The sequence below is a fragment of the Bufo bufo genome, chromosome 6, assembly GCF_905171765.1.
Source record: "Bufo bufo chromosome 6, aBufBuf1.1, whole genome shotgun sequence".
Lineage (NCBI taxonomy): Eukaryota > Metazoa > Chordata > Amphibia > Anura > Bufonidae > Bufo > Bufo bufo.
The window spans coordinates 236,721,045-236,731,372 of NC_053394.1; the positions used below are offsets into that span (position 1 = coordinate 236,721,045).

General features: G+C 37.1%; 1 protein-coding gene across 1 annotated transcript; it reads left to right on the forward strand.

Moving 5' to 3' along the window:
- The first annotated feature begins 5,756 nt into the window (after positions 1-5,756).
- On the forward strand, positions 5,757-9,501 carry LOC121005361 (proline-rich protein 9-like). The gene is made up of 3 exons (XM_040438052.1): positions 5,757-5,930; positions 6,472-6,543; positions 9,286-9,501. Exons 1-3 carry the CDS (start codon positions 5,825-5,827, stop codon positions 9,348-9,350), a joined length of 243 nt encoding a protein of 80 aa, XP_040293986.1. The 5' UTR covers positions 5,757-5,824; the 3' UTR covers positions 9,351-9,501.
- Positions 9,502-10,328: the final 827 nt, after the last annotated feature.

Consider the following 10,328-nt stretch of genomic DNA (forward strand, 5'->3'; position numbering starts at 1 on the left):
ATTAAATCACCATATAACAATATGACATAAATGGACCATAAGAAACTAAAATCTAAAATACATTGTAAAATACCACTTGGGAAATGGTTAAATCATGTCAGTCTCTTGTGTTCCAAGCTACTGATATAAATGTAGCAAATATGTTTCACCGATGCGTTTCGTTATCCCATGCGCATATGTAGATAGTCAATAGGTTAAGCTGACTCGTGTGCGCTGCTCCGATGTCAGCAAAGCAATAGCGCAGGTGGATTCAGCAATGCCCGCTACCGCATATGTACTTTGCTTAATATCCTTGGATGCCAATAATTTGGCCGTGCACAATTAGTTTGTATGCCTTACCGCATGAGGTCTGAACTTGTGGTGTTCCTACCTTCCTCTCACTTGCGAGGACGTCTATCTGGACGTGTGCGGTGAGTAGGCTGCGAGCGACTGTTCCGGCGTCTAGCTCGTGGTATCTGTGATCAGCTGTTCCCAGATCTCGCGGGATTTCGGAAGTGGTATGTGACCCGGACTGCACAGCAATACTTTGAAGGTCTGTACTCGGCGTCTCAGGAATCCATCTTCTTCCGATAGTTAGAGTATTTGCATGGCCATGCATAGATTGCGGAGATACTTCTGTTACAGGTGTGCGGCTGGGCCGCACACCTATAACAGAAGTATCTCCGCAATCTATGCATGGCCATGCAAATACTCTAACTATCGGAAGAAGCTGGATTCCTGAGACGCCGAGTACAGACCTTCAAAGTATTGCTGTGCAGTCCGGGTCACATACCACTTCCGAAATCCCGCGAGATCTGGGAACAGCTGATCACAGATACCACGAGCTAGACGCCGGAACAGTCGCTCGCAGCCTACTCACCGCACACGTCCAGATAGACGTCCTCGCAAGTGAGAGGAAGGTAGGAACACCACAAGTTCAAACCTCATGCGGTAAGGCATACAAACTAATTGTGCACGGCCAAATTATTGGCATCCAAGGATATTAAGCAAAGTACATATGCGGTAGCGGGCATTGCTGAATCCACCTGCGCTATTGCTTTGCTGACATCGGAGCAGCGCACACGAGTCAGCTTAACCTATTGACTATCTACATATGCGCATGGGATAACGAAATGCATCGGTGAAACATATTTGCTACATTTATATCAGTAGCTTGGAACACAAGAGACTGACATGATTTAACCATTTCCCAAGTGGTATTTTACAATGTATTTTAGATTTTAGTTTCTTATGGTCCATTTATGTCATATTGTTATATGGTGATTTAATAAATATTTTATGCAATACTGATTGGGTCCAGGTGTAGAGTGCTCGCCCTCATTTTCTATTTCTGTTAAAGTAATATAATCGCATAGCGAATTAAACACAGCTGTCTCTATAGTCAACCTTCCTATTTGATTGCTAGAATTAGCGAAGTTGACGAATAGGTAGCTAAAACAAAGATGGAGAATACTTTGTTATCTTCGTTTTGAGGAATATGACGAATACATTTGTCATATTCGCTAATTCTACCAAGCCAACCATAGTAAACCAGGTCCAAGTTGAAATAGCAATTCAATTAATTCAAGTTATAATAATCGAATTACGATTTCAACTTAGCACTGCTGTATTCAATATTCGTTAATTCTAGCCTAATATGGAATATAGCAGTGCTAAGTTGAAATCGAAATTCGATTATTATAACTTGAATTAATCGAATTGCTATTTTAACTTGGACCTGGTTTACTATGGTTGGCTTGGTAGAATTAGCGAATATGACGAATGTATTCGTCATATTCCTCAAAACGTAGATAACTAAGTATTCTCCATCTTCTTTTCAGCTACCTATTCGTCAACTTCGCTAATTCTAGCAATCAAATAGGAAGGTTGACTATAGAGACAGCTGTGTTTAATTCGCTATGCGATTATATTACTTTGCTTTTTTTTTTTTTATAAATAGAATCATTATAATAATCAAGTATTTAACTATTCAATAAAATAAAATAAAAAAGCAAAGTAATATAATCGCATAGCGAATTAAACACAGCTGTCTCTATAGTCAACCTTCCTATTTGATTGCTAGAATTAGCGAAGTTGACGAATAGGTAGCTAAAACAAAGATGGAGAATACTTTGTTATCTTCGTTTTGAGGAATATGACGAATACATTCGTCATATTCGCTAATTCTACCAAGCCAACCATAGTTAACCAGGTCCAAGTTGAAATAGCAATTCAATTAATTCAAGTTATAATAATCGAATTACAATTTCAACTTAGCACTGCTGTATTCAATATTCGTTAATTCTAGCCTAATATGGAATATAGCAGTGCTAAGTTCAAATCAAAATTCGATTATTATAACTTGAATTAATCGAATTGCTATTTCAACTTGGACCTGGTTTACTATGGTTGGCTTGGTAGAATTAGCGAATATGACGAATGTATTCGTCATATTCCTCAAAACGTAGATAACTAAGTATTCTCCATCTTCGTTTTAGCTACCTATTCGTCAACTTCGCTAATTCTAGCAATCAAATAGGAAGGTTGACTATAGAGACAGCTGTGTTTAATTCGCTATGCGATTATATTACTTTGCTTTTTTTTTTTTTTATAAATATAATCATTATAATAATCAAGTATTTAACTATTCAACAAAATAAAATAAAAAAGCAAAGTAATATAATCGCATAGCGAATTAAACACAGCTGTCTCTATAGTCAACCTTCCTATTTGATTGCTAGAATTAGCGAAGTTGACGAATAGGTAGCTAAAACAAAGATGGAGAATACTTTGTTATCTTCGTTTTGAGGAATATGACGAATACATTCGTCATATTCGCTAATTCTACCAAGCCAACCATAGTAAACCAGGTCCAAGTTGAAATAGCAATTCAATTAATTCAAGTTATAATAATCGAATTACGATTTCAACTTAGCACTGCTGTATTCAATATTCGTTAATTCTAGCCTAATATGGAATATAGCAGTGCTAAGTTGAAATCGAAATTCGATTATTATAACTTGAATTAATCGAATTGCTAATTTAACTTGGACCTGGTTTACTATGGTTGGCTTGGTAGAATTAGCGAATATGACGAATGTATTCGTCATATTCCTCAAAACGTAGATAACTAAGTATTCTCCATCTTCGTTTTAGCTACCTATTCGTCAACTTCGCTAATTCTAGCAATCAAATAGGAAGGTTGACTATAGAGACAGCTGTGTTTAATTCGCTATGCGATTATATTACTTTGCTTTTTTTTTTTTTTATAAATAGAATCATTATAATAATCAAGTATTTAACTATTCAATAAAATAAAAAAAAAAAGCAAAGTAATATAATCGCATAGCGAATTAAACACAGCTGTCTCTATAGTCAACCTTCCTATTTGATTGCTAGAATTAGCGAAGTTGACGAATAGGTAGCTAAAACAAAGATGGAGAATACTTTGTTATCTTCGTTTTGAGGAATATGACGAATACATTCGTCATATTCGCTAATTCTACCAAGCCAACCATAGTTAACCAGGTCCAAGTTGAAATAGCAATTCAATTAATTCAAGTTATAATAATCGAATTACAATTTCAACTTAGCACTGCTGTATTCAATATTCGTTAATTCTAGCCTAATATGGAATATAGCAGTGCTAAGTTCAAATCAAAATTCGATTATTATAACTTGAATTAATCGAATTGCTATTTCAACTTGGACCTGGTTTACTATGGTTGGCTTGGTAGAATTAGCGAATATGACGAATGTATTCGTCATATTCCTCAAAACGTAGATAACTAAGTATTCTCCATCTTCGTTTTAGCTACCTATTCGTCAACTTCGCTAATTCTAGCAATCAAATAGGAAGGTTGACTATAGAAACAGCTGTGTTTAATTCGCTATGCGATTATATTACTTTGCTTTTTTTTTTTTTTTATAAATAGAATCATTATAATAATCAAGTATTTAACTATTCAACAAAATAAAATAAAAAAGCAAAGTAATATAATCGCATAGCGAATTAAACACAGCTGTCTCTATAGTCAACCTTCCTATTTGATTGCTAGAATTAGCGAAGTTGACGAATAGGTAGCTAAAACAAAGATGGAGAATACTTTGTTATCTTCGTTTTGAGGAATATGACGAATACATTCGTCATATTCGCTAATTCTACCAAGCCAACCATAGTAAACCAGGTCCAAGTTGAAATAGCAATTCAATTAATTCAAGTTATAATAATCGAATTACAATTTCAACTTAGCACTGCTGTATTCAATATTCGTTAATTCTAGCCTAATATGGAATATAGCAGTGCTAAGTTGAAATCAAAATTCGATTATTATAACTTGAATTAATCGAATTGCTATTTCAACTTGGACCTGGTTTACTATGGTTGGCTTGGTAGAATTAGCGAATATGACGAATGTATTCGTCATATTCCTCAAAACGTAGATAACTAAGTATTCTCCATCTTCGTTTTAGCTACCTATTCGTCAACTTCGCTAATTCTAGCAATCAAATACGAAGGTTGACTATAGAGACAGCTGTGTTTAATTCGCTATGCGATTATATTACTTTGCTTTTTTTTTTTTTTTATAAATAGAATCATTATAATAATCAAGTATTTAACTATTCAATAAAATAAAAATAAAAAGCAAAGTAATATAATCGCATAGCGAATTAAACTTAGCTGTCTCTATAGTCAACTTTCCTATTTGATTGCTAGAATTAGCGAAGTTGACGAATAGGTAGCTAAAATGAAGATAATTCTAGATATCAAACCAATAGGAAAGTAGCCTTAATTTAAAATCGCAATACGCCCTTATTTAAATCGCATAATAATCGCGATAACTAGAAAAATGACGAATATTCAATTTCGACGAATATGAAACGAATATTATATCGAATATTCGCAAATTTCGTCGAAATCGAATATGGCACCTGCCGCTCATCACTAATAGAGAGATCTCTCCCATCATCTATTTATCCCCAGGACTGTGACTGTGACGAGGGGACATCCTCTGTGTCTGGAGGAAAGAAGGTTTATACACAAACATAGAAAAGGATTCTTTATGGTAAGAGCAGTGAGACTATGGAACTCTCTGCCTGAGGACGTTGTGATGCTTTTTTCTGCATAACACTGTGTGTGTTTTTAAACACTATCTGCCCCCTATAAGGTACATTTTTTTAAAATAATTCTAATATGAAAAAACACACTGTTAGTTAACAGAGTCAAACAAGCATTTAGCTATATATGTCTGTCTCTGTGAGAAAGAGCAAAAATTTGTGAAATCTTTTTAAAAAAAGATAATGAAAATATATAAACATCAAAGTCCTAGGAGATCTCAGGGTGTCATATACCAATTTTATAAGCAATTGGAACATATTTGATTTGTGTACAAACAATTTAGCTAAAAATCTATAAAAAAAAGAAATAAAATCAACAAATTGAACCCAAAACCAATTTCAAGAAACTCGCTCATCTCTAGTTTGCACGTATTAATTATTATCACAAGGTGTGACAAACTCCTCTGTTCCATGCACATGCAATAAGTAAGGTATGTGATACATTTTATCTGTAATTATTTATGTCTAGTCATGATATTACTATTAATTTAGCTCATGTATCAATAAAAGAATGTTCCATGTGATATTAAATTAAGTTTTATTGCAGACATGTGTATATGTAAACACCTTGTAAATGTTGCTATGACCAGCCATACGAGGAATGTATCCTGATTCCAGCTTCCCTATATAAACAGAGTAATCTGAAATCAAACATCATTGGGGAAAAAAAGCTTCTACTCTTCAATATCTCTGGATCCAGAGAAAACAACTGAACCAGGAACCAATCATGTCTGGAATCAAAGGAGGACGATGTGGCCAAAAGATCCAGTGCCAGAATCCATGCAAAGACCCCTGCCAAAAAGTCCCTATCTGTGTAAATCCATGCCAAGACCGTAAGTTTTTACTATAAAAGCCAAAGCAAATATCAATTTTATCAAACTGTACTTTATAGTTTTTACATGGATATAAAGTACATGAAAGTTTGAATAGATTTAATTTTTTGATTAGTACCTATATGACTTTTTACAACTGCATTCACAGGTGTGATGGATTTACATGTTCATTCTTCCAGAATTCCTTGGTTTACTCAATGGTTGCACAATTCTTTCTCTATCGATTTGAATGATATGAAACACCATATAAAATTTAGCATTATGATGTAGGAATCAACCACTATATTATAGGAGCTCAGCTAATTTGTAAGAACCATGCCTGATGACCAGCTTGTTGACTGTTTCTAATGTTGCTTAACCATCCATATAGATTATTTCTATGTATAAACTGTAAAATGGTGTATAAATGTGGACATGCTTTCTGATATATTACCACAGTTTATAAATAGGTCTGTTAATACACAGTATGAACAAGTAACACAAAATTGTGCACAATATACACCAGTAAATATGAATTTAATCCCATTCTGTGTATTTTTAGCATGTAAATTTGAAATTCAGAATCATGGCTCTCACCATAATCATCATGGTCAACACCATTTCCACAAGCAAGGTAAGCTTATATCACAGCAGTAAACACAATAAATGTAAACTGTAAGACATTTACTTTTAAGTTATAATAAATGTAATTACCGGTATTTGGTGACATCACCGGCTCTGATGGGCGGGCTTCAGCGTTGCCCTAGCCGTTTTACAGGATAGGGCAGCTCTAAAGCCTACCCATCAGTGCAGGTGACGTCACCGGGCTCACTTCTGGGCAGAACCCTTTGCCTGGAAGCCCCATGGAGAGCCCGGTTGATCACAGGAACTCCCAAAAATGCCTTTGCCCTGCGCGATTTAGTGCAGTGCAAAGGAAAGCATCGGAGAATGAACGGCTCCGATGCTCAAGTCAGGGGGGCTGCCTGGGTGAAAATGGGAATATGTCCGGGTTCAGCTCTGAACCCGGACAACCCCTTTAAGAGTCGGAGCCCATTGACTATAATGGGATCTAGCAGGGTTGCGGCTGCTTTCCTCTATTTATGCCAGGATTTGGGCGGACAAAAACTGTTAGTTACATGATTTAAATTTTTTCTAACGAAATCCTGGCATAAATGCTGGGGAGGGATCAGATTCCCACTAGAGCCCACTATAGTCTATGGGGTCCGGCGGGCATTCTGCACTATCTGGCTACGGTGGATCCGGAGACCTTGTCTGCCGGAACAGTTTGCCCTATTGCTCTGCCTCCTGTGTGAATGAAGCCTAAGTGCTGTATTGTAACTGGGAATTGCAAAAGAGAAGATGAAACAGAACTAAGCATGCAATGTAATATGTTATCTGATTAAAAACATTGTACACATACAGACAGAAACATTTAGATAAAGGGTCCCAGATTGATGGGTATCTAAGCATGGATTAAAGGGGATTTCTGAAACAGAAAACAGAGGGGAAGTACCATAAAATAACAGATTAAGAACCATTATTTCATCTCAGTATTGCACTCACTCCAGTGGTCCACTTATTTTTTTTAATTATTATTTGCTTGGAGGGGTGATGCGTTGTACACCTGTGTAACCACTTTAACCACTGTAACCAATCAGTGAATAGCCGCAGCAGTGTATGGCTTCACCACTGCTGCGGTGGCACTGAAACGAATGAGAAAATGCTTATAACAGTCTAATCTTGTGGGCACCAGGCTAGGAGAACCTAAGCTTCCTCATGCTTTATCTGATAACCCCAGATCAGTGTCCCCTGCTGCCCATAGATCTGTTCTGGAAATGGTGAATGCTGACATGCATTAAAGGCATTAAAGGTAATAAAGATGGTGGTGGTCACATCCACAGAGACCACTGCCCTGGACGTATGCTGTTCTGTGCTAATGTCACTGCATGTATCTGTGACTAAACTGAATGCTTTTAGCACAATCCTAAAAATATATAAGCAGGTGACGCTATGTGTTAATCATGGGACTGTCATCATTAGTGTTGACATCATAAATCCGAAATCGATTCTTTCAAACACTTCGTTTGACCTGTCTCTCTATAGCATTAACATGTATTGCCTCCTTGGAGGCAAAAGTAGTTTCACCCGAAGTCATGCAAGACTTCAGTGAATGAATTTGGTATTAATTTCTGCATCTTTAAAGAAATTTAAAATTAGCAATCCGGAGTCGGGTTTGATCAAGGTTTGATCTAGGTTCCAGAGTTTGATTTGCTAAAGCCTAGTTATCATCTTGATTGCCATGGATGTGCCAGTTGTCAGCATCGACTGTTTACAGACTGGAATCATGGGCAGTGAGGGGTAATGAACCAGGTAGCTCAGGTAAGACATAGCAAGGCTACTGTCCACAAGGTTAGCAGGTTCTCGGAATTTTTATAGAAAGTGACCAACCTCTTTAAAAGCTTTATAACAATGTCTTCACAAGTTGTGCTTCTCTTGTATTATGTGGTGCAGGAGCACATAAACAATTACAGCACAGTGGTGAAGGTTTCCATAGCCTGTGTAAGCCTACAAATGGATAGGCAGATGACACTATGAATGCAGCACTCAACACCCCTTCCCCCTACGCCTCCGTTACTACTGCAACAAAATTGCTTATATGGTTCCCCGTCACACAGGGTATAGATTAGGGGATTACCAGGATTTAGTTGGTATTATGCATTAATATTGGTAAGCCAAAATCAGATCTGGGAAAAAACACGGAAGAGGTTCAAACCTTTCCATTATAGTTTTCCTCTGTTTATTTGTGACTTACATACACTGATACATAATGCTGTATTTTCCAACATATGTTAAAGCATATGACAATTATATTTGCAAACCATGTAGACAATAGATTGGAGTATATGAAAACTGTTCTAGTTTGCATAACTGTATACAGTACAAGTTGAAGATCATATCCTACAGTATGTGCGGGCAGGATGATGTAGGGTAATAATTGAGCAGTTTTGAGATAACAGATTTAGCGCAACTTGTAACTGATTAAAATCTCTGCTGATTTTGAAACTTTGAGTCCAGTGGTCGGTCCCAATAAGTGATTGACAGCTATTTCTGTATGTATGTTCGCACACAATTAAACCAATGCTAACAGGAATTTGAATAAACTACACAGAATACAATTTTTTCCAAAAAACAAATATGCAGACCACAGAAAGGACACTACAATCAATGTGACAATTCTGTACTATGTACTCATGGTTTGATCCTACAAGCCAACAAGTTTTATGGAAATCATGATACATGATTAGGTTATGGTAGATGCATAATGATACATATAGTATTCTTGTCATGTTCTAAACTATTATCTCTTTCCTGGCAGATCCCTGCAATCCCTGCTGTCCAGACCCTTGTCAGGATCAAGGAAGCTACTCCTTTAATAAATGAAAACATCACAGTGCAATATGGAATGTCCTTCTCCTTGCACTCATGTTCTTCTTCTATAATAGTCTTCTTTGATTTACCATCCTTAAATCCAGTCTCTGTCTGCTCTCTGTAATACAGTCTGCTACTGAATAAAACATTTATTTTCAGCTGATACATTTGTTTTATTTGGGTACAAGATCATCCTCAGCCAACACAGATCCGATCTATGTTTCTCAGAGAGACGTTAAAAGTTTCTTCCTGCAGCTGTTTCACAAAAGATCGTTTCATGGAACTTCATGTGCTTCTGATACCATAGGTGGCATACAGTTTCATTTTATTTTCATAGATTCATACTGAATCAATAACAGACATTTATGCGCAGCACCAAGGAACAGGCAATATTCGAGGTCCAGTAACAGGCCGAAGTTGGGGGCAGACAACGTACAAACAAATCTGAGAAGCAAGTCAGAGGTCAAGGCGGGCAGCACTAGGGCAATTTGGAAAATAGGCTAAGGTCAGTCAGCAGTCAGGCTGGAGTCAAGCAGGGAATACACCTTTTCTGGTCACTAGAGACTAGGAATCTGAATGCTCAAGAACCCTCCTACTGGGGAGAACATCTTGAATACATGTGGATGACTAGCAATTTGAATGTGCACATGGTTGCCTTTTAAGAGGCCAAGAGCGCCTCTGCCCTATGAAGCAGGTCTGGAAGCCTACAAATCAGACATAATAGCCAAGGCCTATAGTGGATGGAACTACCAGAGTTGGAAGAAGAGGAGCGGGGGCCGGATGGCAGAAACGTGAGTAGTGCGGCCCTGTGCCTGCTGCATACACTGTATATGCAGTTGAACAGGAAGACTCAGGAACACAGCAGGTTTCAATGCTACATCCTCCCACAACTGTTTTAATCATATCTGCATCAATGAAGGTTAATAGCTAGCTGACTGCTTCATTTGAGGACTATAAAGTCCCAGTTACAGTACATGGACCAATGCACAG

What these genes read in the sequence shown, in the direction of transcription:
- LOC121005361 (XM_040438052.1), top strand. Translation starts at nt 5,825, where the DNA reads ATGTCTGGAATCAAAGGAGGACGATGTGGCCAAAAGATCCAGTGCCAG. An exon ending in TGTAAATCCATGCCAAGACC is followed by an intron (nt 5,931 to 6,471) that starts GTAAGTTTTTAC and finishes GTGTATTTTTAG; the next exon opens with CATGTAAATTTGAAATTCAG. An exon ending in ACACCATTTCCACAAGCAAG is followed by an intron (nt 6,544 to 9,285) that starts GTAAGCTTATAT and finishes CTTTCCTGGCAG; the next exon opens with ATCCCTGCAATCCCTGCTGT.